This window comes from Dermatophagoides pteronyssinus, unplaced genomic scaffold (genome assembly GCF_027571235.1).
Source record: "Dermatophagoides pteronyssinus isolate colony J.1.1.1.1 unplaced genomic scaffold, Derpt_VIB-CSIC_2022.12 sq0016, whole genome shotgun sequence".
Lineage (NCBI taxonomy): Eukaryota > Metazoa > Arthropoda > Arachnida > Sarcoptiformes > Pyroglyphidae > Dermatophagoides > Dermatophagoides pteronyssinus.
This window is the reverse complement of record NW_027461540.1, coordinates 803,629-830,026: the sequence shown is the minus strand read 5'-3', so window position 1 is coordinate 830,026 and position 26,398 is coordinate 803,629. Positions and strand designations below refer to the sequence as shown.

At 27.4% G+C, this 26,398-nt stretch overlaps 12 protein-coding genes across 13 annotated transcripts; 6 read left to right on the top strand and 6 right to left on the bottom strand.

Annotated features, from left to right (window-relative positions):
- Window positions 1-163: 163 nt before the first annotated feature.
- On the top strand, window positions 164-1,937 carry Rcd5 (microspherule protein Rcd5). Its single transcript, XM_027342109.2, has one exon. The coding sequence runs from the start codon at window positions 289-291 to the stop codon at window positions 1,819-1,821; it is 1,533 nt and encodes a 510-aa protein (XP_027197910.2). The 5' UTR covers window positions 164-288; the 3' UTR covers window positions 1,822-1,937.
- A 3-nt stretch (window positions 1,938-1,940) lies between these two features.
- On the top strand, window positions 1,941-3,045 carry LOC113792206 (uncharacterized). The gene is made up of 2 exons (XM_027342117.2): window positions 1,941-2,507; window positions 2,576-3,045. Exons 1-2 carry the CDS (start codon window positions 1,941-1,943, stop codon window positions 2,846-2,848), a joined length of 840 nt encoding a protein of 279 aa, XP_027197918.2. The 3' UTR covers window positions 2,849-3,045.
- On the bottom strand, window positions 2,826-4,104 carry Brms1 (breast cancer metastasis-suppressor 1-like protein). The gene is made up of 4 exons (XM_027342113.2): window positions 3,996-4,104; window positions 3,752-3,890; window positions 3,379-3,668; window positions 2,826-3,312 (listed from the first exon to the last, which is right to left on the bottom strand). The coding sequence occupies exons 2-4, from the start codon at window positions 3,870-3,872 to the stop codon at window positions 2,923-2,925; spliced, it is 801 nt and encodes a 266-aa protein (XP_027197914.2). The 5' UTR covers window positions 3,873-3,890; window positions 3,996-4,104; the 3' UTR covers window positions 2,826-2,922.
- Window positions 4,045-5,384, top strand: LOC113792205 (uncharacterized). Its single transcript, XM_027342116.2, has 4 exons — window positions 4,045-4,430; window positions 4,500-4,667; window positions 4,739-4,883; window positions 4,957-5,384. Exons 1-3 carry the CDS (start codon window positions 4,164-4,166, stop codon window positions 4,826-4,828), a joined length of 525 nt encoding a protein of 174 aa, XP_027197917.2. The 5' UTR covers window positions 4,045-4,163; the 3' UTR covers window positions 4,829-4,883; window positions 4,957-5,384.
- On the bottom strand, window positions 4,788-5,947 carry LOC113792204 (ADP-ribosylation factor-related protein 1-like). The gene is made up of 5 exons (XM_027342114.2): window positions 5,558-5,947; window positions 5,400-5,481; window positions 5,268-5,338; window positions 5,108-5,208; window positions 4,788-5,036 (listed from the first exon to the last, which is right to left on the bottom strand). Exons 1-5 carry the CDS (start codon window positions 5,819-5,821, stop codon window positions 4,949-4,951), a joined length of 606 nt encoding a protein of 201 aa, XP_027197915.2. The 5' UTR covers window positions 5,822-5,947; the 3' UTR covers window positions 4,788-4,948.
- Window positions 5,948-6,118: 171 nt separating this feature from the next.
- LOC113792199 (uncharacterized) lies at window positions 6,119-12,353 on the bottom strand. Its single transcript, XM_075822302.1, is given in 14 exon segments — window positions 6,119-6,847; window positions 6,909-7,099; window positions 7,166-7,202; window positions 7,259-7,370; window positions 7,468-8,663; window positions 8,731-9,080; window positions 9,670-9,850; window positions 9,912-10,076; window positions 10,162-10,335; window positions 10,404-11,002; window positions 11,080-11,388; window positions 11,453-11,585; window positions 11,745-11,941; window positions 12,008-12,353. Coding segments are annotated over 11 exon segments (3,366 nt in total). The 5' UTR covers window positions 11,237-11,388; window positions 11,453-11,585; window positions 11,745-11,941; window positions 12,008-12,353; the 3' UTR covers window positions 6,119-6,643.
- A 1,243-nt stretch (window positions 12,354-13,596) lies between these two features.
- On the bottom strand, window positions 13,597-14,198 carry LOC142645625 (uncharacterized). The gene is made up of 3 exons (XM_075822301.1): window positions 14,075-14,198; window positions 13,870-14,017; window positions 13,597-13,790 (listed from the first exon to the last, which is right to left on the bottom strand). The coding sequence occupies exons 1-3, from the start codon at window positions 14,075-14,077 to the stop codon at window positions 13,624-13,626; spliced, it is 318 nt and encodes a 105-aa protein (XP_075678416.1). The 5' UTR covers window positions 14,078-14,198; the 3' UTR covers window positions 13,597-13,623.
- Window positions 14,199-14,209: 11 nt separating this feature from the next.
- LOC113792174 (cytoplasmic 60S subunit biogenesis factor ZNF622) lies at window positions 14,210-15,943 on the top strand. Its single transcript, XM_027342078.2, has one exon. It carries the CDS (start codon window positions 14,322-14,324, stop codon window positions 15,600-15,602), a length of 1,281 nt encoding a protein of 426 aa, XP_027197879.2. The 5' UTR covers window positions 14,210-14,321; the 3' UTR covers window positions 15,603-15,943.
- A 680-nt stretch (window positions 15,944-16,623) lies between these two features.
- LOC113792274 (uncharacterized) lies at window positions 16,624-21,265 on the bottom strand. Of its 2 annotated transcripts, XM_075822295.1 has the most exons (8): window positions 20,533-21,265; window positions 19,722-20,465; window positions 19,512-19,639; window positions 17,859-19,442; window positions 17,638-17,793; window positions 17,193-17,559; window positions 17,029-17,123; window positions 16,624-16,912 (listed from the first exon to the last, which is right to left on the bottom strand). In XM_075822295.1, exons 2-6 carry the CDS (start codon window positions 20,437-20,439, stop codon window positions 17,260-17,262), a joined length of 2,886 nt encoding a protein of 961 aa, XP_075678410.1. In that variant the 5' UTR covers window positions 20,440-20,465; window positions 20,533-21,265; the 3' UTR covers window positions 16,624-16,912; window positions 17,029-17,123; window positions 17,193-17,259. The 2 variants fall into 2 exon arrangements, with proteins under 2 accessions (XP_075678410.1, XP_075678409.1); XM_075822294.1 differs by having other exon boundaries at window positions 17,029-17,559.
- Window positions 21,266-21,940: 675 nt separating this feature from the next.
- Window positions 21,941-23,676, top strand: LOC113792191 (putative RNA-binding protein EIF1AD). The gene is made up of 2 exons (XM_027342095.2): window positions 21,941-22,396; window positions 22,473-23,676. Exons 1-2 carry the CDS (start codon window positions 22,092-22,094, stop codon window positions 22,651-22,653), a joined length of 486 nt encoding a protein of 161 aa, XP_027197896.1. The 5' UTR covers window positions 21,941-22,091; the 3' UTR covers window positions 22,654-23,676.
- LOC113792189 (uncharacterized) lies at window positions 22,660-23,846 on the bottom strand. The gene is made up of 2 exons (XM_027342092.2): window positions 23,465-23,846; window positions 22,660-23,145 (listed from the first exon to the last, which is right to left on the bottom strand). The coding sequence occupies exons 1-2, from the start codon at window positions 23,784-23,786 to the stop codon at window positions 22,715-22,717; spliced, it is 753 nt and encodes a 250-aa protein (XP_027197893.2). The 5' UTR covers window positions 23,787-23,846; the 3' UTR covers window positions 22,660-22,714.
- A 199-nt stretch (window positions 23,847-24,045) lies between these two features.
- Window positions 24,046-25,597, top strand: LOC113792185 (NDP-glycosyltransferase YjiC-like). Its single transcript, XM_027342089.2, has one exon. The coding sequence runs from the start codon at window positions 24,159-24,161 to the stop codon at window positions 25,482-25,484; it is 1,326 nt and encodes a 441-aa protein (XP_027197890.2). The 5' UTR covers window positions 24,046-24,158; the 3' UTR covers window positions 25,485-25,597.
- Window positions 25,598-26,398: the final 801 nt, after the last annotated feature.

Sequence of the window (26,398 nt, the reverse complement as noted above, 5' to 3'; positions counted from 1 at the left end):
AAAACTTTTAAATTTTAATTGGATTAGAAAGTAAAAAGAAAATTAATTTAATTTTTCGGGAAAAATTATTTATCAATTTTGAAATGGATTCAGGAGAATCTTTTGATTCGAATCGAATTTTTTGAAACGGTTTTTTTTTCAACTATTTACACATTATGGAATTCGATTGGATCATAATAGGTGAAAAGAAAACAAAGAGTAAAAAAAAATGTGTTTGTTTTGTTCTCTTTGACCGAATGTTTCATCAAAAAAAAAAAAATTCATTGAATATTATTTTGAATAAAAGATATGGATAAAACGCCCGGAATAATACAACAACATAATACACCGACAACAATTCAAGAATCAACATTTGATGATAATTGTCCACGAAGACGTGCATCATCACGTTCGATAAAACGAAAAAAATTTGATGATGAATTAGTTGATAGTACAAGTACATCATATCCAAAACATCAACCAAAATTTGATCGTAAATATGAATTAGGTGAATATTCGGAAAGTGGTTTTGTTGGTGGTAGTAGTTTTAATGAAACGATTATAAATCAATCAAATGAACCATCATCATCATCATCATCATTGTTACCATCAACACCAGCAATTGCTGCCGGTATTGCTACCATTATTTCATCATCATCGAAACGTCAATCATCAAAATCATCATCACAAATACCATCAACACCATCATCATCATCCGCAGCAGCTGCTTCATTATCGTTAACTTCGAACGTAACGGAAAAAAAGAAGAAAAATAAAAAACGTACAATCGTAACATCACAATTGATTGAAGAGAATAATTTCTGGAAACCAACCGATGATCTTGCATTGATCATTAATGTTGAGCAGACAAATGATTTACGAAAAGTTTATGATGGTATAAAATTTTCAAGTAAATTTACCTATTCAGATATTGAACAACGATGGCGTTCATTATTATATGATAAAAATGTTAAAAATCTTGCATTAGCTGCCATTCGGCAACTACATTCAGATATTGTTCAATCGATTGAATCAAAAGCATTATTTAATGATAATGAAGAAAAATTATTAAAAAAATTAGAATCAAGAAAAGAACCAACATTAGAATCATTACAAGAATTAATTGATATGAATTCGGAAATATTTCTGTCAAGTCGTACACCGAAAATATTATTAAAACAATGGAGATTATTAAAACATTATAATCTACTTGATGATCAATCATTACAACCATTACCAAGGCATGAAAGTGTTGTAAATTTTTCTGAAATTGAAATTGAAGTTAAAAAAGAATTACAAGAAGAAATGAAAAATAATGAATTAATAATGAATTCAACAATTGAATCAAATGAATTAATGCAACAAGAAATTAAACATAGTATGAGAAAAAATATGATGGAAATTCGAATGTTAGAAAATGAATTACCAAAATTTCAAATATTATTGGATAGTATTACTGGAGTTGCACCATCTGATTTTGATAATAATACATATGCTGTATTACGTGGACGATTAGTACGTTATTTAATGCGTTCAACAAAAATTACAATCGGTCGTATAACAAAAGATTTTGTTGTCGATGTTGATCTTTCATTGGAAGGACCATCAACAAAAATATCACGTTTACAAGCGATAATAAATTTTCAATCAACCGGAGAATTTATTATTTATAATACTGGTAAACGACCAATTTATATTGATTCAAAACCATTAATAACACAATCATCATTACAAATTTATCATAATTCATTGATTGAATTTTCATCATTGAAATTTTTATTTCATATTAATCAGGATTTAGTTTTAAAAATGCGTAATGAAGTATTACAATCATGTAAATAAAATAAATAGAAATTATTTTTTAAATAAAATTGAAATTGAAAAAAAATTTGACAATCAGATGTCGCCACTTGGCCAAGTTTGAACACAGTTAATCAATAGTCCATGCTGCTCATAATTTGATGATAGTTCGTTTTTTTGTTTCCATTAACCAAACAACCGAAGCAAAAAAAAAAAAAAAAAAAATGGATTCCGATTTTGAAACAAACGATAATCATTTTGTAATTAAAGAAGATTTTAATCAAAATATTACTGATGATGATGATGGTCATATGATTGATAAAATCGATACTGATAATGATGGTAATATAAATGATCATTCGAATGATGATGATGATTCTGGAAATAATCAACAACAACAACAATCATCATCTTCAACATCGATAATGTCAATAATCAATAACAATCATAATAATTGGCTGAATATTGATGAACCAGTTATACATAATGTAGTTGCAACAGCAAATTTTAATTGTCGATTAGAATTATCAAAAATTGCCATCCGTGTACGAAATGCTGAATATAATCCGAAAAGATTTTGTGCCGTTATAATGCGTATATTTGAACCACGTACAACAGCATTATTATTTGCATCGGGTAAAATTGTTATTACTGGTGCTAAAAATGAACGTTTAGCATGTCTTTCTTGTCGTAAATTTGCTCGTATTGTACAGAAACTTGGTAACGATGTAAGTCACTTTCATTATTGTCAACAACAAAATTGAATTTCTAATTTTTTTTAAACGAAAAAAAACAGGTAAAATTAACGGATTTTAAAATACAAAATGTTGTATCCACAGTGGATATGAAATTTCCTATACGTTTAGATAAATTATCGATTGTTCATTCACAATTTTGTACATATGATCCGGATTTTTTCCCCGCACTTATTTATCGTATGGTACAACCACGTACTGTATTATTAATATTTGTTTCGGGAAAATTATTAATAACAGGTGCACGTAATCGTTTACAAATTAAAGAAACAATGGAACATATTGGTCCAGTTTTATGTAGTTTTCGTAAATAATATATGTTTATAAATATGGAAATTTATTATTATTATTTTCAAAAAAAATGAATGTTTTTTTTTTCTTCTTAAATTTAAAAATGATGCAAATATTGATGATGATGATGATTATGATTATTATGATGCATACTGTAATTATTTTTCTGTGATCTCAAACAACATTTAATAAAATTTACATCCTCTTTAATTTCATCTTCTTTTAATCGATGTATAATATATGGACCGCTTATTGGTATAGCTTTTCGTCGTTTTTCATTATGGCCACTTGTACCACCACCACCAACACCACTATTATTATTATTATTATTATAATCATCATTATAAGAATATTTTCTTGATTTTTTCATATAATTAATTGATACGGAAAAAAATTCACTATCAGCTTTATAACGTTCTTCATTTAATTTTTGTATCTTTTCTTCAACATCTTTACGTATCGAATCTTTTAATAATTCTTTTTCGTTCTATTTGAAAATAGAGAAAAAGTTTTTTTTGAAATTTTTTAGTTTAAAAAACAACAAATCATTTACCTTATAGTTTTGTTCGGCTGCCAATTTTTCAGCATCATAAAATTGATTCAAATTATTCAGACGAAAATTCCGTATTAATTCAGCTATTTCTATACGAATTCGATTCTGTGAAATTAATTCTTCATATGGTTGTAAATATTCGGGTGCTATTCCATCCACTATTTGTTGTATTTTGGAATCGATTTCAAAATTTTTTTCATTTTTATATAATTTTTGTATGAGATAGAATTGTTTTTCAATATCTATTACTATGTTGTTATATTTTTCATCTTTATCTTCACATTCGAAATCTGTATTATTTTTTTAAATAAATTTATCGTTGTAAATTAAATGAATCAAAGTCAGAATTTAAAAAAAATATTCAATAAATTACCTGAACTTTCAAATTCATCCGATGATGATGAACTAGAACTGGAATCATCATTTGAATCGTCTTTATCAATATCGGCCATTTCATCATTATCACCATTATTTTCATTCTCCATGGAAGACATTTAAAAAAAATTACAAATCTTGTATTTGGATAAAATCAATGAAAAATAAAATTAAAATTTTGTTTGAAAAGAAAAAAAATTTTACGAATATTAACGACGAACAGCGAAGAAAAAAAAATTTACTCGAAACTATTTCCACCCGAATCAATCGTTCCAGGTGGTATCAGATGTGTATGTGTGTCGAATGAGTTCGATGGAATTGAGTTTCGCGCGCGTTAACAAATTCATTCGATTCGTAAATTTCAACGAATTTTTATTTTGTTTTTGGATTCTCTCGAAGCAAAAAAAAAAATGAGTGGACGAAAATTTTTCAAATCTAATCGATCACAACGATTAGAAGCATCATCATCATCATCATCAACAATACGTCGTGATGTTATCGATGATTTCCTTTTATCAAACGATGAAATTGAACCCATAGAATTAAATAACAAACGAAAATCCGAAATCATCATTCAACAAGAACAAGAACAACCACATCAACAACAACAACAAAATGATAATGATGATGAAGATGCGGATAGTTCAGGAATCGATGATGATTTTGAATTTGATCATGTAAATATTATGATTTTATTGATATGAAATTGAGAATTTGTTTTTTGTTTGTTTGTTCTCTACATATAGTTTGGTGAAGATGATTTCGAACCATTATTTATTCGATGTTCAACACCAAATCATCAAGAATTAGATTATCATCATCATCATCATAATAATTTATCACAATCGATAAATAATAATAATAATATCGAAAGACCGAAAATAAATCCATGGGATAAAGCTTTATCGGAAAATGTAAAAAAAATTACTTTATTTTCTTTCAAAAAAAAAAAATTGATAATAATTTTATTTTATCATACAAACAGGAATCATTAAAAGAATGGGTAAAAAAATTCAATGAACATATTGAAATGGTGGATAACAGCGAAGTGGTTATCAAAAAAATTAAACATTAATAAGAAAAAGAATTTATCATTTTTTTAAAATTACATTTTTTTTTGTTCATTAAAAGTAAGTTTAATTTTTTTTAATATATAAACATTTCATTACAAAATTGTTGTTGTTTTGTTTACCTGTTATTCAGTTACATTGATTGGTGGTTTAAAAACACTGTTCTTTTTTACCGTTTCGATAATCCAATCGATTGATTCTTTAATACCATCACTGGTTTTTAAAAATGGATTGAATATAAGAATGAAAATTTCAACCAAAACAAACAAACAAAGAAAAATTACCCTTTTAGAGCCGAAACGGCAACAAAATGAAAATCACGTTGTGCGGCTGATATGATTGTTTCCAAACGAAATTCATCCATTATCCTTGTTATTGGCATACACTAATCAATCAAATTAATTATCAATAAGTCACAATTATTTTTTGTTTCATTTCAATTACCGAAACATCTTGTTTATTAGCCACAAATAATAATGGCGTTCCTTTTAACGATTCATTTTCAATCATTTTTTCTTTTTTGTAAAAAATAAAAATTAAAAATTTGATTTAAAAATTTGATATTCAAAGCCTTACCGAATGCACGTTTCGATTCCTCCAATCGTTGCTGGTCAGATGAATCGACCACATAAATAATTGCATGTGATTCAGCATAATACTGTTTTGGATGTCGATGATAAAATGAAAAAAAAATCAAACATTGAAAAAAAATAAATAAAACCAAAAACACATACTTTATCCCAAAGACATTGTAATTCAGATTGGCCACCAAGATCCCAAAAATTTAATATAACACCATTATTATCAATTTTACCAATATTCAAGCCAACTGTACAGCTTATTTTCATTAGATTTAATCCACGATAATTAGGATTCATTGATATTTTTGTTTGTTCTAAAAATGTTGTTTTACCAGCATTATCTAAACCCAATATTAATATATAATATTCATCTTTTTGAAATAAATAACGCCAAAAACCATATAATAATGAAAACATTTTTTCACGATTGTTTTTTATTTTCAAATCAAAATGATGATAATGTAAACAAAATGATAAAAAATTGATGATAAACCATCATGATTTTGTTTTGTTTGGTCTGTCACAATAATCACACATATGATTATGATGATGACGACGACGACTATTTTCATTTCCCTATTTGAACAAGGTTTAAATGGTGAAAATTTTAACAACAATCCAAAATCCAATTCAGAAAAAAATGGTTCGAATGTTTTGCGTAGCTTCATAATTATTAAATTGAACAAGACAATTTCATATTCATTGACCATCAAATAATTGTTTCAATAATCAATTTTAATTGATTATAAAATTAAATTAAATTAAAAATAATGTTGAATGTTGAGAGAAAAGAAAAAGAGTAAGATGTTTAAAAGTGAATTATGCATGTGTATGATGTGATGGAAGTGTTAATCATTGAGTGTATGATGATGAGTATAAAAATCATTTTTTTTTCTAATACAAATTCATTCAAGTAATTTTTTGTTTTCGTTTGTTTAAAATCTTTGCTGTTGTGTTATAAAAACATACATATATCACAGTCTAGAATAAAAGAATAATAAAGAAGAAATAATATAATTTAAAATGTCGAAACGAAGTGAAGAATTTTTTCTTGTTAGAAATTAAAAGTTAAAGAATCAAATTTGATGTCGTCTCTGGAATTTTTTTTCAGGAACAAATGTCGTCGATTTTTTTTTGTTTTGTTTCAGGCAAAAATGATGAAAAGTAAAATTCTTTTGAAGGAATAGAATAAAGAAAAGAAAAAAACTAAAGTTGATAATAATAATAATAAGTGATTAATTAATTTGGTGATGTTGAAGAAGGTGGTTGTTGTTGTTGTTGTTGTGGAAAACCCAATGCACTAAATAGTTTGGATTTTAAATTGATTTTTGATAAATTATTGTTACCACTATTTTGTTGTTGTTGTTGTTCCACTAGATTACCAAATGAATTTGATGATACTAAACGAAGAATCGATGATGATGATGATGATGATAATGAATTCTAATGTTTGTTTGAAAAAAATTGAAATTAAATAAGTTAAAAACAAAATATTCTCACATACTCTATGGTTATTATTATCATTCATGAACGATGATGATGATAATGATGATGGTGGTAGTGGTGATGTTAATGATGTCGATGAAGTCATTTCGATTGTTCCGGCGTTGATGTTGTTGTTGGTGGTGGTGGTTTCCAACGATTCCTGAGATCCACGTCCCAAACTATCCTTAAAAATTAATGATCGTCGTTTATCTTTGAGTTGTTGATTGTTTACTTTATAATCATAATCACTATTATTTTTTATATAATTAAACTTGCCTTGCCTATTGTTGTTGTTGCCTGTTAATTCATGATTCTAATGATAAAAAAAAAATATTAATCAAAATCATCAGCATCGGAAATTTTACTTACATCTTTATTGATTCGTGCAGCAGTCAGATCTTCCAAAACTTCAGCTGCATCCATTTTGCCAATCTTACGATATAATGCGACCAAATTTTTCAATGTTGTTGCAACCGTTGGACTAATGTTGTATTGTGTATTGTAGAATGAAAACATTTGATCAGAAAAAAAATTGATGAAAAAGAAATTCAAAAATAAAAATGAATAGATAAAAATACCATTTATCAACAGCTTTATACCAGCCACCATAATCGGAAATAGTCGGTGTACCATTTTTACGTTCTTCACGTTCTTCAGCCAATTGCCAAATTGGTTTATTTTCTTCATTTATATTACCAAATTCTCTTTCATGAACACGTGTCAGAATTTCTTTATAAAGTGCTTCAGCTTCTTTATATTTTGATTGTTTTAAATAAGCTGATGCAAGATTATTTTTTGTCTTAGCAACATTTGGATCATCCGGACCAAGTGCACTTTCATATATTTCTAATGCACGCATATAATACTTTTCAACTTCATCATATTTTCCTTGATTTTGACATAATAATGCTAAATTATTTAATTGTTTTGCAACATCTGGATGATTTTTGCCAAGTACACGTTCACGTATTTCTAATGCACGTTTACATAATGGTTCAGCTTCTTTATAACGTGAACGTTTACCATACAATACGGCCAAATTATTTAATGTAGCCGCAACAGCAGGATGATTTTCACCCAATGTTTTCTCTCGTATAGCCAATGCATCATTCAATAGATTAGCCGCTTCTTTATATTTATATTGATCACGATAAACCAATGCTAAAATGTTTAACATTGTAGCAACATCAGGATGATCATGACCACTAGATTTTTCCAAATCTTCTAATGCTTGTTTACATAATGGTACAGCTACTTCATATCGTCCTTGTGATGCATATTGTATAACCAGATTATGTAATGTACGTAAACGTGCTGGTATTTCGTAACCAGGATTACCACCGGTTGCCATTTGACAACCGGGTGGTGTTGATGTTAGGCCACCCGGATGAACATTATCATCATCATCGTCATCGGGAAATCCAAGATCTAATGGATCTTTTTCATTATCAGTTTTACTTTTTGATGTAGAACTTTCTTCGGAAACCTTTAAAAAACAACAAAAAAAGATGAAATCAACAAATCATTAAAAGCATAAATTACTTACACTAGCTTCACCGGTTTCATATTTTTTCAATGAATTCATATATTCAAGATGTCTTTTTTCTTCTTCCAATTGTGCAACTGTTTGTTCGGAAAGTTGTAGCCGTTGTTGTGTATTGGCCAATTCATCACGTAACCATGAATTTTCCTGACAAAGACGTCTTACTTGAGCACGAAATTTTTGTTTTTCTGCTTCAATACTTTGTAAATGTCCAGCTAAAGCCATCATTACCTATCAATGAATAATATCATTGGTGGTCAGTTTGTCAGTGGAAAAAACATTCGAATTTAACACTTACATGAGCTTCATTTAGACCTAAATCAATTGATTCAATACTTTTCCTAATAATCGCTGCTTTTTCTTCCATCAAACGTGTATTTACATCATTATTACCCGATTTGGTTGATGTTTCTTTAACCAATTGTAATGATTGTAATAGGCCAGATAATATTGTACAATTTTCATTTTTCAATGCTTCCAATCCTTGTACAACTGTTTTAGTGTTGGCAATAATTTCCTCTTGAGACATACTAATCATGATTGATTGATGAAATAATAATATTATTTTTTTTAAATGAAGTGCGAAATAAAACAAAACGAAACGAAATGAAAAAAAACGACCACTTATCAAATGATGATGATGATGATGTTTTCAAATTTCGAATGTTAAATTGATTTTTTTCAAAATTTCAATGAAATTTGAATCAAATTTTGTTTTGGAATTGGAAAATGATTGAAAGGTGTGATTATAATAAATAAACTATTTGATATCACTCATAAACAACTAAACAAAACAAAAACAACATAATCATCAACGTCAACAAATAATAAAGCGAAAAACGAGCTCATCAAAACAAATATACTTTTGCCTATTGTTACATAATCAATACTGATCATGTCAACATAGTTGTTGAAACAATCAAGCAAAAAAATTTAAAATTTTTTCAAAAAATTCAAATTATCAATTTTCAAACTTTAATAAAAATCATCAATTTTTAATCATCATTCATTCATTCATCAGATAGAAAGAATTAATAAATATAAATCTCGATCAATACATTATAGGATCGTTTTATTGTATAACTCTTTTTTTGTTTGTTTGCCTGGTGCTTTTCAAATTCGATTTAAAAAAAAAACATTAGTATTGATTGCATTTAAATAGCATCAATATCAATATCCAAATCTTTATCTCTAGTTTCAGATGATTTTTTCAGCTCTTCCGATTGTTTTTTACTATCTTCCAATTCGATAATTTTATCCGGTCGAATTCGTTCATCATAAACAACTTGTACTTCATCCTCTTCATCATCATCATCATCATCATCATCGTCTTCTTCTTCGGCAATTTTAAGCCAATCAATAAATTTTTGTGCTTTTTCAAAAATTTGTGTTCCCAATTCTTTGACGGCAGATTTTTTCTATAAATAAAAAAATACCGATTTATGTAAAAGGTTTCCAATATTATCATTCAATTATTACCTTATCAGCCCAATCGATTAAAACTTTTTCATCCAAAATATCAAAATCATAAAATGTTTTCAAAATCATTGCAACACGTGGAAGTAATTCATTTGGAAATTCTTTTACAGTCAATTCAAAACCACGTATCAAATATTTTTGACATTTTGGATTATCCATTGTAAACTAAAATGAAAAAAAATGGTAAAATGAAAATTCATTCTTGATCTATTTTCACTACCACACACACCACAATAGAAACTCTACTTACGCGTAAAAATAAATGTCGATTTGTTTTAATTTTTTCCTGAATTTTAATCGGATCACGAAATAAAACTTCACAAAGTACAATAACACCTTTATCTTTTACATCTAAACGTTCAGCTTCAGCAACAATTTCTTTTTGTATTGAAACATCAATCGGTCCATTTGTTGGTATTTTTTCCTAATTCACCCCACACACAAGATTAATTATAATTAGTTAATTGAAACAAATTTTAAAAAAGAATTTACCTTAACAAAATCATAAAAAATTTGCATTCGTTGATGAACAGATTTTTCTAAATCTTCATTCAATGTTAATTTTTTCAATGCACTATTATCCAGATCTTCGGCAACATCTGTTGGATCACACCAATCATTATCTGGATCGATTTTTTGTTCACCACCACCACCATTTGTTTCATTTAATGTTGTTGTTGCTTCATCTGAATCATGTTGCGGGCTACCACTACGACCATTTTGTCCATCTTTACGATATTTTGTATCATCACGTTCTTTTTTCTTTCGTTTACTAACTGATGCACCGGGTGCATTATGTTGTTGATCAGGTGGACATTTCAGAATATATGTTGTTAATTTATCTTGTGAACTAATTGTACTTAAATGTCCACATGCTTTACATGATGCACTAATTGTACCTTTTTTTTGATTAACCAATAATGTTGTTTCAGGATTATCACAAGAAGCACAAAGTACATATTTTTTTATAAAACCATCCAATAAATCTTGTAAACGTGTTGCATCATGTGAACCATTTACAATATAACGTTCATTTTTTACATCACAATTTACTTGTGCACCAAGTACACAGCCAAAATATTTGGTTGGATCTATAATAAAATTCATTGAAAATTATCAATCAAAAATCAATCAATCAATAAAACAAAAACAAAACAACAAAACATACACATTGGTGGACGATTCAATGCTTTAGCAATATCAACCATATTAACAATAACTGTTTTAATACCATTTCCTTTTCCTTCAACTTTTGCCAATAATTTTGGCATTTTATAACGATAAAATTGATCGGTTAGATTACGATTTACATTAACACTTGCCATGATTTATCTTTTATTCTCTTTTTTTCTTACTATTTTCCTATTATTCTTGTTATAATTCAGACTTTGTTGTTACTGTTGTTGTTTAAGATTTTCAGATTAAAATTGATTATCAGGTATATTTTTTCCGACTTCTAATGCAATGCTTAGAAAACCTGTGGCCAAATAGATAATTTTCAGTATAAAAAAAAATGTTACAAATCGAAATAAAAACATTACCAAAATAATTGCTCGGTCATAAACGATGATGATTCTGTAAAATTAATATTAAAAAATTGATGCCGTATAAAATCCAAATTGTATTGTTTACTATTTGGCCTTTTTTTCCACTCGTGATGGATTATGTTTGCGACTATAGTAAAAGAGTAAAAGAATTATTTAAAAAAACAAAAAATTACAAATTATTGTCTTGGGCATAAACGAAAGCGTAAAGATATTTATACTCAAAACTCGATAAACAAACAAATCAAAAGTAAAACAATAAAAAAACAAATAAAACAACAAAACATACCGAAACTAATTTCCAATAAAGACGTCATATAATTGGGTTTTATTTGGAACACACTTTTGTGTGATTCAAATTCAATTCAATTCAAATAAACGAAAATTAAGTGAAAGAAAAAAAAAATTCGTCAATTAAATGAACTCAGTGGCCAAAAAGAAAAACAACAATTATGAATTTTCAAATTGTGAATTTTCGATCGGAATCTGGAAACCAAAAATTAAAAAATCAAATGAAAAAATTGAAATTTTAACCACATGAGAAAAACATACCTCGATTTTTTTCAATGTTCCAAAAGTAAAAATGAAATAAAATAAAATATTGGGTCCGAATTGTGAATAAAGAAAAAAAAATGATGCAAGTTTTACAAACAAACAGAAAAAAACGATGCTGACGACGATTTTATTAATATTTTCACTTTTCCAAAGTTGTTTTTTTTCAACAAAAAAAAAATAAAATAAAATATTTGCGACTGCCGATTATGAGATATTTTTTTTTTTCAAGTCTCACATTCGATGATATACATTTTATATAGATCGATCAAGAGAGAGAGAGAGGATTTATTTTCTTCTCACACCACTATGTAGATCCTTACTATATTTTTTTTATACAAGTTTTCCATATGCATGCACACGTTTTTGAGTTGCGTTTTTCATTTTTTTTTAATTCAATTTTATCATCATTTGTTTTATCATCCAAAATGATGATGATGGTTATGTGATAGCCGCGTATTGCGTTTTAGCTTTTTTTTTTTTTTTTTTTTGTCTGTTGTTTTTGTTACACGATTATAGCGCCACTCTTATGTTTGTGCATGCACTGCGTTGAACGCAAAAAAAAAAACGGGGAATAGTCACAATGTTCAATCGGAAAATTATGTTGGTGGTGGTAGTGGCCAAAATTAAATAAAAAAAAGAATGAAAATCTTTTCGGAAAACAAAAAATTATAAATTGAAGAATTTTTCCCGAAAAAATTTTATATTGAAGAAATTTTGATAATTCGAATTCGAACATTAAATTCGAACATTCAATACGGAAATTCGAATATGAAATATTCGAATGCGAATTTTGTTCATTTGTATTTTATTTGTCGAACGATGAAGACATAAAATTGTTGGTTCTTTTATTGAAACGGATGGTAATTTGGTCATGTCTTGCGATTTATTTATGGAACGAAAATCAACAGTTATAATGTTCTATAGAAAATCCTATCCGATTAGGAGGAGAAGAAATAATATTTGAAGCAGACGAGTCTTGTTTTTGGCATAATAATTCAAAACAATTACAGCGTGCCAACATAAGTCCCGATTGTAAAATTTGGGTTTTTGGTATGGTGGATACATCGACAAAAAAACAGGCGATTGGATTCATGAAAATTGTAGAAAAAAAGGATGAAGGATCGTGATGAGAAAGAACATAAAACTGTCAACCACAAACTGGTGAAGAGCTCAAGGACAGAATCAAGACCGTAATGGATTCTGTTCCTACCGATTTTTCCTGAGAAAAGCCGTGCAAGATATCCCGAAAAGGTGTCAAAAATGCGTCGAGAATGCAGGCGGATATATCGAATTTTAGTCATTATCATTACCATATTATCGTCATCCATTTTTAAATATAATCTTTTCATTGTTATTTGATTGTCATAATCATATCATTGTTATTTTTTTTTTTTGTATAATTTCGATAATTTGTCTGAGTCTATCAACAAGAACGATATTTTATTTTTCTGCCGATGAATCTGTTCGTTTTTCCAGTGCAGAAAAAATAAAGAGAGTTATCGATTATTTAAAATCAGAAACGAACCGAAATCAAATAGTCAACAACTCGATTTGGAATTTGTTGAAAAAAAATGAAATAAAAAAACTTGAATAAATTTTTTCTTTTTAAAAAATCAATTTATTAAACGACGTGATTTTTTCTGTTCCAAATTATTTATAGTTGTGGGTAATGATGAACGTTTTGTTGTTATTGTTTTATTGTTTTGATCATCATTCGATGATTCTTTATGACAATGATTTTTAAGAAAATCTATTAATATATTGTATTCAGGTTCGCGTACTTTTGTTTTCGAAAAGTTAAAAGAAAAACAAAATTGATTAATCATATGATCAATCGATCGATCGAACAATTTACTTACTTTCCAATGATTCATCATTAATCGAATGAATTTTTGTTGATGAAATTGATTGAAATGAATTTGATGATTTTTTCATTGTACGGGTATTGATTTTGGAAAAATTTTCCTTATTAAATACTGGTAAATTTTTGAGAAAATTTTTCGTTTCCTATATTCAGAAAAATGGAAGATATTTACAATTAGAGTTAATCATTTTTTGATTTACCATTGTTTTTTTGGTCTTTGGAGCCGGTTAAATTTCCAAAAAAAAAAAAATCAGTATTATTTTTGATTACGTTGATCGTTGGATGTATTCTTTTTTTTGGAAGATGATCCTTCCCGTTCAAATAGGATGTTACCAAAAAAAATTAAAAGCCACGCGTTTCGTTGATTCGGAAAAATATTTTTTCTTGAAAATTGAATCAATTTTTTCTCGGTTTTTCAGTAAATTCTTCAGCAAACAATCATTCAATATGAATAGATTATCTTGTTTAACTTGTCAGATAAATTTATCATCATCAAATGATCAACGTGAACATTATAAAAGTGAATGGCATCTTTATAATTTGAAACGTAAATTAAATCAGCTAAAATCAATAAATGAAGATGAATTTAATCAGATTAAAATTAAACATACAATTTCGAATAATGATAATAATGATCCATTGAAGAAAGAAGGGGTTGAAGAATCATTTTATTGTGATGTATGTCGAAAAAATTTTCTAAATCAAAAAGCATATGAACAACATAATTCAAGTAATAAACATTTACGACAAATGGATATTGCTGCTAGACTTTTGAATCGATATCAACATCAAAAACAACAACAGCAACAGAAAATGAAATCAAATGCTGATGACGATAAACCAAAACAAAATGACAAAGATGAAGAAGAAGAATTCAATGAATCAGATTGGGAAGAAATGGATACTGATGATGATGATGAAGAAGAAGAAATATTCGAAACAATTCCTTTGAATGAATGTTTATTTTGTTCACATCAATCCATCGATATGGAAACAAATATTCAACATATGGCAACAATACATTCATTTTTTATTCCCGATATTGAATATTGTTCAAATTTAAAAGGTTTATTAAATTATCTTGGTACGAAAATTGCCGATGGACATTGTTGTCTTTGGTGTAGTGATAATGGTAAAACATTTTCATCAACTAAATCAACACAACAACATATGTTGGATGTTGGTCATACAAAAATAAATTTCTATAATCGTACTGAATCATTAATAGAATTTGAAGATTTTTATGATTATTCATCAAGTTATCCAACAACAATGGATGATCAGACATCGAAACAAACCGAAACCGAACAGCAACAAGATGATGATGATGAAATAGATTTAAATATATTGGATGATGATAATTATCAGCTACGTTTACCATCGGGTAAAATTATTGGACATCGTTCATTAATGATTTATTATCGACAAAAATTACGTCCACAATCGCAACAACAATTAGTAGCGACAACATCAAAATCGAATCATGAATTAATGAATCGAATTAAACATGGTTATCGTATGATTGGTGGTGGTGGTGGTGGTTGGAATTGTTCGAATGTTCGCAGTGGTAGTTCGAATGAGTTAATTAGCCATCAACATCAACGACAACAATTTATACGAGATAAACAATATATTGATCGTTTAAGACAAAAATGGTCGGTAAAATTAGGACAAAAATCCAATCAAACATTACAAAAACATTTTCGTTGTCAAATGGGTTTTAAATGAATGAATTTCAGAATTTGATTGTAAAATCAGAATAATTTTTATTTTGTAAAATCATTTTTGTTTATAAAAAATACCATCTAATTAAAATGGTTATTAATGAAATAAAATTAAAACTATCGATTAATGTTGATAAAATCATCAATATACAGCCATTAATCATATTTATCATTGTAATACGCCAATTATTATCCATACAATTTTGATTATGATAATCTTTAAAACAATTATCACGAATATCTAGATATTTGGATATTGATGTTGATGATACATAAAGTTTAATAATAACCAATATAAATAATATGATTGATAGAAATAATAATAAACGAATTTTTTGTATCATAGGTGATATTAATGATATTAATGCTGTTATAATATATAATGGTATTAATAGGTAATTATAAAATTTATTATCAATATATAATGTTGATATTATTGCAAATAAACAACTTATTACGCTGGCTACCATTAATAAATGTTGACGACCAACAGTTTGATCATCATATTTGAGAAAAATGTTTTTATTGGCCATTTTTTTCGGTTGTTTGTTTTCTTCGGTTGTTTCAAATCATCAAAACACGATTTATAAATTTTTATTTTTATTTTTTTGTAATTTGTAATGAGCCATCTGGATCATTTATATATCAGCTCTTGGTTATCGTTATCAGTTTTTTTTAACAAATCACTAATGGTAACAATGCAAACAATACAAACAGCCAAATAACCGAAAAACTTGCAATTTTTTCCTTATTTACTTTTACAAACCACCACCATCATCATTAATAATCATCCAAAGAATGCAATCCAAATGCGATTGGTAATTAATTAATTAATTACACACAAATATTTAACATTTAATATAAAATATTGGATATTTTTTTTTTGTTTTTTTCGTTTATAGAAATATATATGGCCATTTTTATAATGAAAAATAATTATCATCATTATCATCAATCAATTCACAAACATTTAAAGAATGGAAAAAATTAGGGGGAGAAAAAAAATTGTTACTTGTTTTGTTTGGGAAAATAAAATTCTTGACAACCGGGGCTTAAAGAGGTGTGGTGTGGTGATGATGATGATGTGGATGCCAAATTGATGATGAAATTGTTTGTGTGTGTTTTTGGAATATCAAATAATGTGGGAAGAAAAAAAAAAGATTAATCCATAAAAAATATAAAAATCATAATAATAATAATTTCAAATAAATAATGTTTTTGAATTGTTTTGTTGTTTTTGATTAAATATGAAATGTTTATAAGCCATCATCGCCTGGACATTTCATGGTTCATTGCAACATTTTGTATAATCCGCTGATTCAGATTGAATGTGACCATCGGAATTTCACCAATTTTGTATGATTCGAAAAACAGAAACAAAAAAAAATAAATGTTAAAAAAAGAGATCAGTCAACATGTGTCTTACATACCTTTTTTTTTTGTTTTCTTGTTTGTAGGAATTATTTAAGAGAGAGAAAAAAAAATTCTGATGAAGAGTTTAAATGAACTTGATAAATATAATATACTTTTTTTTTTATAAAAAAAATATTTTGATAATAAATTGTGAAAAAAAAAATAAAAAAAGTTATCACACCATTTAGATTTGTTTTGTTTTGTTTTGGTACGATTTTGTTACAACAACAACAACAACATGAATTTATTCAATTGCCATTGGTAGCTGTTACATTATGTTGATCATCACCATTACTATTATTATTCATTGATTTATATGTAGCTAATCGTTGTTCAAGATCTTGTACTTTTTGATTTTCATCTTGATATGTTCGTACACCAATCTGTACTAATTCATTTAATTTTTCATTTTTTTTCTTTAAATCTTTTGATTCTTTTTCCAATTGTTCCAATATTGTTGTTTTCTGTTCATTTTCCAATAATAATCGTTTATATTTTTCTTGTTCATCTTTTAGTTGTTTATTGATTTCATCAAGTTTATTTTTTGTCTATAATTATTATTTAAAAAAAAAAAATCAAAATTTCATTCAGTTAAAACAAAGATATAATTTTTTGAAACAACTTACAGTTTTTACATCCTTTTCCAATTTATCATTTTCATCCATTTTTTCTTTTAAACTTTGTTGAACCGATGTTAATTGTTGTTTGGATCTATCAAGCTCTTCTTTTTTAGTTTTCTTTTCATCTGTTAAATCTTCTTCAACTTTTTTGAGTTTTTTATCCTAAAACAAAACAAAAAAAAATTGTAAATTTCAAAATAAATATTAATCATTCAAAAACAAAATACCGTATCAGCCAATGTATTCATAAATCGATCACGTTCTTGTTCGATATTATTCAATTTTTGTTGTAAATCATCATTTTCTTTTTGCATTTTTTGTTTCAAATCATCAATTTCTTTTTGCAATTTTTCTTTCTCTTTATTTGATTTGGATAATTTTTCTTCCAATTCTTTACCTGTTGCTTTTAATGTTTCAATATTTTCTAACAATGTATCACACGAATTATCATCGCCATCATTTTTGATTTCAGGAAATTTCGAGAATATATTATCGATAAATTGTTCTTTTTTCTTACCACTATCGATTTTTGATTGCAATTCTTTAACCAAATCTTTTGATGCGAGCAATTCTTTTTGTAATTGTTGTATTTCATCAACAGATTTTTTCACTTTCTCTTCCAATTCCGAATATTTTTTTTGTGACGTTTTTAAATCTTCAATCGATTTCAATAATTTTTCATTCGAAACCGTATCACCATTGTTTGGAATTTCATCAAATTTCGAGAATATATCGTTAAGAAGTTGGTCTTTTTTCTTACCGATGTCGATTTCTGATTGCGATTTTTCAATTGATTCTTTCAATTTTTTTTCGAGCTGTTCATTTTCATCTTTTAATTTCTTCAGATCATCTCCATTGGATTTTTTCAATTCATCGATTGCTTTCGAAACCAGATTACTGCTCAAAGTATTGATATCATCACATTTGATTTGAAGTATCGAGGCAATGTCTTTCAATAATTTTTCTTTAACATCATTGCTTGATTGTAATTCTATTTTTGCTTTTATTAATTCATTGATTGAATTCGAAAATTGATCACTGTTTGGAACATCAGCATTTTCATCATATTTGATTTGCAATTCTGAGGCAATTTTTTTCAACAATTCTTTTTGATTTTCATTGATTTTTTTCAAATCTTCAATCGTTTTTTGTTGTTCATTTAGTTGGTCATCATCAGTATTATTCAATGCTGATATTTGGGAAAGATTTTCTTCTGCCATTTTTAACGATTGTTTCAATTGTTCAATTTGAGCTTTTTGTTGTTTGTTTTCATTTAAAATATCATTGCTTTTCGAATGATCTTCCTTTAAATAACCAATTTCATTTTGATATTTTTCGGTTAAATTTTTTAAATTTTCTTCATTATTTTGTTTAACATTTTCAAGCTCTTTTTGTAAATTTTCCAAATTTTTTTGATTCATTTCAATTGTTTTATTCATTTCGGCCAAAATTTTTTCTTTTTCCATTAATTGTATTTTTGATTTATTTATTTCATTTTTCATATCGTTAATGATTTGATTATGTCGAGCAAATTCCTCTTGTCGTACATTACGATTAGTTTCAATCAATTTTTCCAATTGTTGTTTATAATTTTTTTCCATATCCACTAAACGTTGTGCCAAATTATTTTTCTGCATTTCAATATCTTGTCGCATACGATATTCATTTTGTAATTTCATTTTACTTGTTTTCAATTCCATATTCAACATATCAAATCTTCGTTTACTATTTTCTTGATTGATTTTATGCGTATTGATTATTTCATCTTTTTCGGCCAATTTTTTTTGCAAACTTTCATTTTTATCATTTTTCTATTATGAATTATTTATAGAAAAAAATTTATTTATTTCAAAAAAAATCAAAATTCAGAAATCACATACCGTTTGCCAGATATTAGTTTGTGGATGATTATTGTCGCTGAAAAAAATTTCAGTAAATTTGATTTTTTCATCTTCGTTAAATGATTGGATTATATCAATTAAATCATCCATTTTAAAATCTGGGGAAACTATATTGTTTTATCGACAAAAAGACAAAAGAAATTAAATTTTAATTAAAAACTAAAAGAAAAAACATTAAGAAAAGAATACCTTTTGAATGATTAGATTTTTTACTCTTTTTCCCAACGATAACATTATTATTATTCGATTTATTAACAATGCTATCAATATGATCTTGATTCATCTTGACAGAAGATTGATTTTTAATCGATGATTGTTGTTGTTGATGATGATTGGTTGTTTTGATTGATCGTTTTTCGTTGTTGGTATCATCACCACCATCAACAACAACTTTATCACCTTTATCATCAACATCATTTTTAGGTAACGCAACCGGAATAGCAGCCGAAGCTGTAACAACAGCTGAAGAAGAAGCAATTATCGGCGATTCATTTACTTCTTTCGATTTTTTTGTTTCATCATGTTTGAAAATTTTTGTTTCTTTCGATGATTCTTCCGGTATCGATGTTATGGTCGAAGAATTTTTTTCATTTGTTGATTTTTGTTTATTCAAAACATTTGTTTGTTGTTGTTTATTAGTAGGTGGCTGTTGCTTATTTGTTGTTGCTGCTGCTGTTGATTTTTTATTTAAATTCAATTTTTTTGTACGATCTTTACGGCCACCAATTTTATCATTATTATTATCACCTGAATTGGTTGCAATTGTTGTACTTGTTAACAATAAATCATCATGTTTATTTCTTTGTTCTTCTAATGCTTGTTCATATGATTGTTCACGTGTTAAATAGAATAATAATATTGTAAATAAAATTAACAATAATACACAGATGGCTAAAAAATCCAACATTTTTGATGATATTTTTCACTGTTTTCCTAAGAAGAAGAAAAAAAAATCCAAGAATAAATCGAATTGAAAATTACATTGAAATTCGACACCTACCTGTTTGTTTTTACTGAATTTTTTTTTTATAGAAAAAAATCTCCCTATTTTCTCTCTTTCGTTCTATCTGATCAATCAATGCGTTTTGATCTAAATATTCCAATCAATTAATTTCATAATCAATCAATCAATAGTTTTAATTAATCCAAGTAGCGAAACAAAAAAAAATGGAAGACAAAAAAAATTCCAAACTGATTTGAATGAAATTTTTTTTTTCCTATTTCACTGTTGTCAAACTGTTGTTGTGCTGCCTGACATTAACAACACAAAATTGTTATCATCATCAAATGTTGATAACATCGGCTAAATGATAATGATGATGATGACGACGACGATACAATTCAATTATTTCCTGTGCAATTCAAACAACAACAACAACATGAGAACAAAACAAAAAAAAAACTTGAAATTTGAAATATCCAGAGAAAAAAAAAACAACGAAAAAAATTTTGTCCACACAAGCAGAAAAAAAAATTTACACAATGATAATGATGATTGATGATGATGATTATGGCCAAATGTTGGAATGTTGTACAAAAAAAAAAACAGAACAGCAAAATTGATGATGATCAAATCGAATTTATCAAATTCTTTTTCTTTCACTTCGAAATTGGATGATTTTCGAACGTTATGGATGACACACACACACACAAACAGTGGATCAACAACCATCAAATATCATCGAATTGAGTGCAAAAAAAAATTGAAATTTTTTGCTGGATTCGAATTTCTTGATGATGATGATAATGATGATTTGCCACGTATCGAAGTGAAAGTTGCACTTGTTATTTTGTTTTTTTTTTTTGGTTTGGTCGAATTTTTTTTACATTCATTCACTATCGGCCACTATTTGATTTCGTTGAGTGTGTGGAATGAATGATTGGATTCAGGTTCTTGTCGGCAGAAAAAGATTTTCAACTTTTTTTTGTTGTTTAGGTTGTCAGACTTTTAAGATGATGATGATGACGACGATGATAATAATAATGGTGGTGGTGGTGGTGGTATTCAGGCTTTATTGATCCTGTGAATGGTGGTTGGTTGTCTGCTGGTTTTTTTCTTTTTTTCTTCTTTACAATTCATATATGCGGTTTGGGCCGGCTTTGTCTCGTCGATATGTGTGTGATGTGAGAAAAAAATGATGAAGAAAACAAAATGCAAAGTAATAAAAATTCTCTCTCTCTCTCTCTCTCTCAATAAAGAAAAAGATAAAGTGCAAAAAAGATACTGATGATGTCGTCGTCGTCGTCGTCGTTTGGTTAAGTTTGGTTTGTTTTAGTTTTAGCTTTTTTTTTTGGTGGTTACGCTGAGTTGTCGAATCGAACATCATCAACATCAACGGTATTCGAAAAAAAATCGTTAGTTCCTAACGCCATCTATTGATGGAGATTTTATATCTTTTTATTCCATGTGTGTTTTTGTTCGATTCGTAAAATCAAAACAGAAAAAAGTTTTTTTGCTTCGATTTCATCTGAAAAAAATGATTTAAGATTTTCATCAATCGACCAGTGAATTTGTTTTCAGCCAAAAAAAAACGCTAGAATCTAAAAAGAAAAAAAATTATGACAGAAGCAACGAAAAAAAAACATGTTGCACGTGAATTAAATGATTTTTATCATTTACCCGATCCAGGTGAACAAATTGTTCAAGTATTACGTGGTTGTGGTAATAATCTACATGAAGTTCGTCAAATTGATGGTGAACAATATCTAGTATCTATGCCAACAAAATTTCGTCGTTCAGTTTGGATTAAACGTGGTGATTTCCTCATTGTTACACCAATCGAAGAAGGTAATAAAGTTCGTGCAGAAATTCATTCAATTCTTTTAAAAGATCATATTCGTTATCTAAAACAACAAAATAAATGGTAATTGGGTGTTCTTGTATCTCTCTGTTTATGCAAATTTAATTGATTTTTTCCTTTTCCTTTGATTTTCAAACAGGCCAAAAGAATTTACCGATGCAAAAGCCGATAATGATGAAATAATGTTCGAAAATGCTGATGATGATAGTGACCATGATATTCAAATGAATTCAAATCATAAAAATGATCAAAATAACCATTCCGATTCAGAATCGGATGATTCGGATACAACCGATAATGATGATGATGATAATGAATGAAATTCATTTAATCAAAAGAAATTTATTTATTTTTTTGTAAATCCCCCCCCAAACAAAAAAATCAATATTCAATCAATCTTTTCTCTCTTCTTAACATTGATTTGGTTACTTTCATTTCAACATAATATTTTCTTATTAATTTTCTATCAAAATTTTGATAACGATATAATATCCATGGTAATATTATACATAATATTGTAAATAATAATGTTACTTTCATAACAGCAATTGGATTAGATATTTCTAACCAATTACTATTATACGAACGTACAAATAAACGAAAATGTAAAAAACGTACACCATTTATATTGGAAATATCTGCACAGGTATAAATACCTGAATCATTATATTCAACTGCACGAAATGATAATTCATCTTCAAACATTTTTATACGGCCATTTGTTTTCAATGCAATATTATCATCAATTTTTTGAAAATCTTTCAACCAATATTGTCTGATTTGTCCATCACTTGTCGGTACTGCTCTTAGTTCTATATTTTTGTATTGGAGAAAAAGAAAACGTTAAAAAATCAATTTTTCCTTTCTAAAATCAAAATGAAATGAAAAAAAACAAAAAACAAAAATTACGTTTTTTTTCAAATAAAAATGAACCAAATATTAAACGATTTTTCGTTTCTTCCCATATTTTTTTCAATAATCGTATTGGTAATGCTAAACTAAATAACGATGTTGAACGTAAATTTTCTAATATTTGACATTTTATTGTTAATTTTTCAAATAATAATCTATCATATAATTGTATTGATGTATCATTTGTTGTACGTTCAATTTGTTTTAATATCATCATACGATTTATAATCAATGATGATGATGATGATGATGATGATGATAATTGATTTTCATTCATATCAATCATAATTGTTGTTGTCATTGTCGATATATATTGTACATAAATCGAATGATTTGATCGTCTTAATAAAATATCCGGATCAAAACTATCAAATGATTCTTTTGGTAAATATGATTCCATTTCCATTAAATCAATTTTTTTATTTTTATTATCATTATTTGAATTTGATTTTGTTTCGACGATCATTACAATTATCATCAATAAATTGATGATCATTATCATCGTCGTCTTCGTTGTTGTGATGCACTGATGATAAAACATTGCTTTTTTTTCGTTTCGTTTTGTTTGGGTATTTCGTTGTTCTCGTAGTTCAAAGTTGTTGTTGTTGTTGTTGCCTGTTTTTCTTTTAAACCACCATATTTTTTTTTTCTTGAATGATAATTTAATTTTGGTTATTTGTGTACCCCGAAAACAGAGAAAAAAAAAACAGAACTTTGAACTTGTTTTTTTGTTTTTTGAAATTAAATTCACTGATTTTGATTGATTGATTGATTGATTTTCACTATAAATATATCTGCTTCAAAGATGATGATCATCATTTCTTTCATTTTAAATTGGTGAAAATATTCGTTTCTTCTTCTTCTTCTTCAGTTTTTCTTTGTTTGCAAGTTTGAAGAAAAAAAAAATTCAAAAATGAAAATCTTTATTCATGTTATGGATTTGGTTGGACCACAAAATGCCTGTATTGGTCTTGGTCAACAACTTGTACAACGTGGTCATCAAGTAATATTTTTGGTGAATGAAAATTTTTTAAAAAAATTTCAACCATATTCAAATCAATTTAAAATTTTGGGCTTAAAACCGGTTGCCGATGAAGAACCAGATGAAAATGAAAAAAATCTTCAACCAATACAAATTCTAATCAATAGTTTTATCCGGATGGGTTTGTTTGATCCAATCAAACCGATTGAAAAAATTCATCGTATGATTGATAGTAAATTCATAAGAAATCTTGGTGCAAATGCTGAAGCATTCGAACCACAAATCCGAATGTTGATTGAACAAGAAAAACCAGATATATTTTTAGTTGATGCAAAAATTATGTCACCATGTATAATGAATTCATCAATACCATGGGTTTATGTATTCTGTGCAAATCCATTAGGTCTTTTTACTGATGAACGTTTACCACCATTTTCATCCGATTTACCAATCGATGGTGATCGAAAAGAATGGCAAGAATATCGTCAAATATTACATCAAAAATATTTTGATAAAGTTGTTGCACGACAACGTGAAATTTGCGAAAAATTTGGCTATCCACCGCCAAAAAATCAGGTTTTTTTCCCACGTTCACCATTATTGAATATCTATCAATTTCCAAAAGAATTAGATTATGATGATACGATAAAATTACCTGAACATTATCAACGTGTTGATGCATTTGTACGTGATGATCCAGAACCATTTGAATTACCGGATAAAATTCGTAAACAAATGAAACCAGGCGATAAATTAATATTCTTATCAATGGGTTCAATGGGTTCTTGTAATTTAGAACTAATGAAACGTTTTGTTCGTGTTTTATCCAAAACACCATATTATTATCTTGTATCAATGGGACCATTATATGATCAATATGAATTATCGGATAATATGTGGGGTGGTCCATATGTACCACAAACAAAAATTTTACCATTAGTTGATCTGGTTATTTTTCATGGTGGTAATAATACATTAACCGAAACTGTTTATTTTGGTAAACCAATGATCGTTATCCCTTTGTTTTATGATCAATATAATAATGCACAACGTGTACAGGAAAAAAATTTTGGTCGTCGATTAGATCAACATCAATTTACTGATGAACAATTAATCGATACTATCGATAAATTAATTAATGATAATGAACTTTGTGAACGACTCAATCGAATTGGTCAAAGAATTCGAACAAGTCAGGCAAAAGATTTGGCTTGTAAACGTATTGAACAATTAGTTAAATCATCGAATCAAAATTGATTTTGTTTTTTGTTTGTTTAGTTTTTTTTAAAGAAATTAATTCAGACTTTAATGTTTTTAATCAAAAAAGAAAAGAAAATGAATAAAATAAATAGATTGATTAACCCCCTCCATCCATCATCGTCTCTCATTATTTTCTTCTTATTTTAACTTAATTTTTTACACCACTTTTTTGATTCGATAATAATGATTTTGATGTTCGACTACGACGACGATTACTACCATTACCATTACCGATTGAAATATCACTATTGCTCTTACTGCTGTTGTTGTTGTTATTTTTGTTATTATTTTTTCTCGAATTACCATTATTATTACTACTATTATTATTGTTGTTGTTGTTTTTATTATTCTTTTTCTTTTTATTATTATTATTATTCTGATTTCCAAATAATTTTGGTAATGCAGCATTTAATTCGGAAAATAATTGATCAATATCATTATCATCATTACTATTACTATCATTACTTTCATTACTATCATCAATAAATGAATCATTAATTAATTCATCAGCCATTTGAAATAATTGTTCACGTTCTTCTGGTGGTAATTTATATAATAAAAATGAATTACTACGATTTATCATTGTACTACTACCACCACTAACATTACGACGACTTTTACTACCTCCTCCTTTTCTTCCTTTTCCTCTTCGTCCAGAAATACTCATTATGGATGTTGTTGAACCACCATCTTGTTCAACATAACCATCACCATCTTCATCTGATGATGATGGTGGTGATGATTCCATTTCTTCAATTTCTTTCATCATTTTAATCATTTTTGGACTAAGAAAATATTTAAAACCAACACGATTACCACCATGTGTTTTACGTGTTTTAATTAATGATCCAGTTCTACTTTGACTACGACTACGAACACCAGCACTACGTGTTTTACGAGTTTTAATTGAT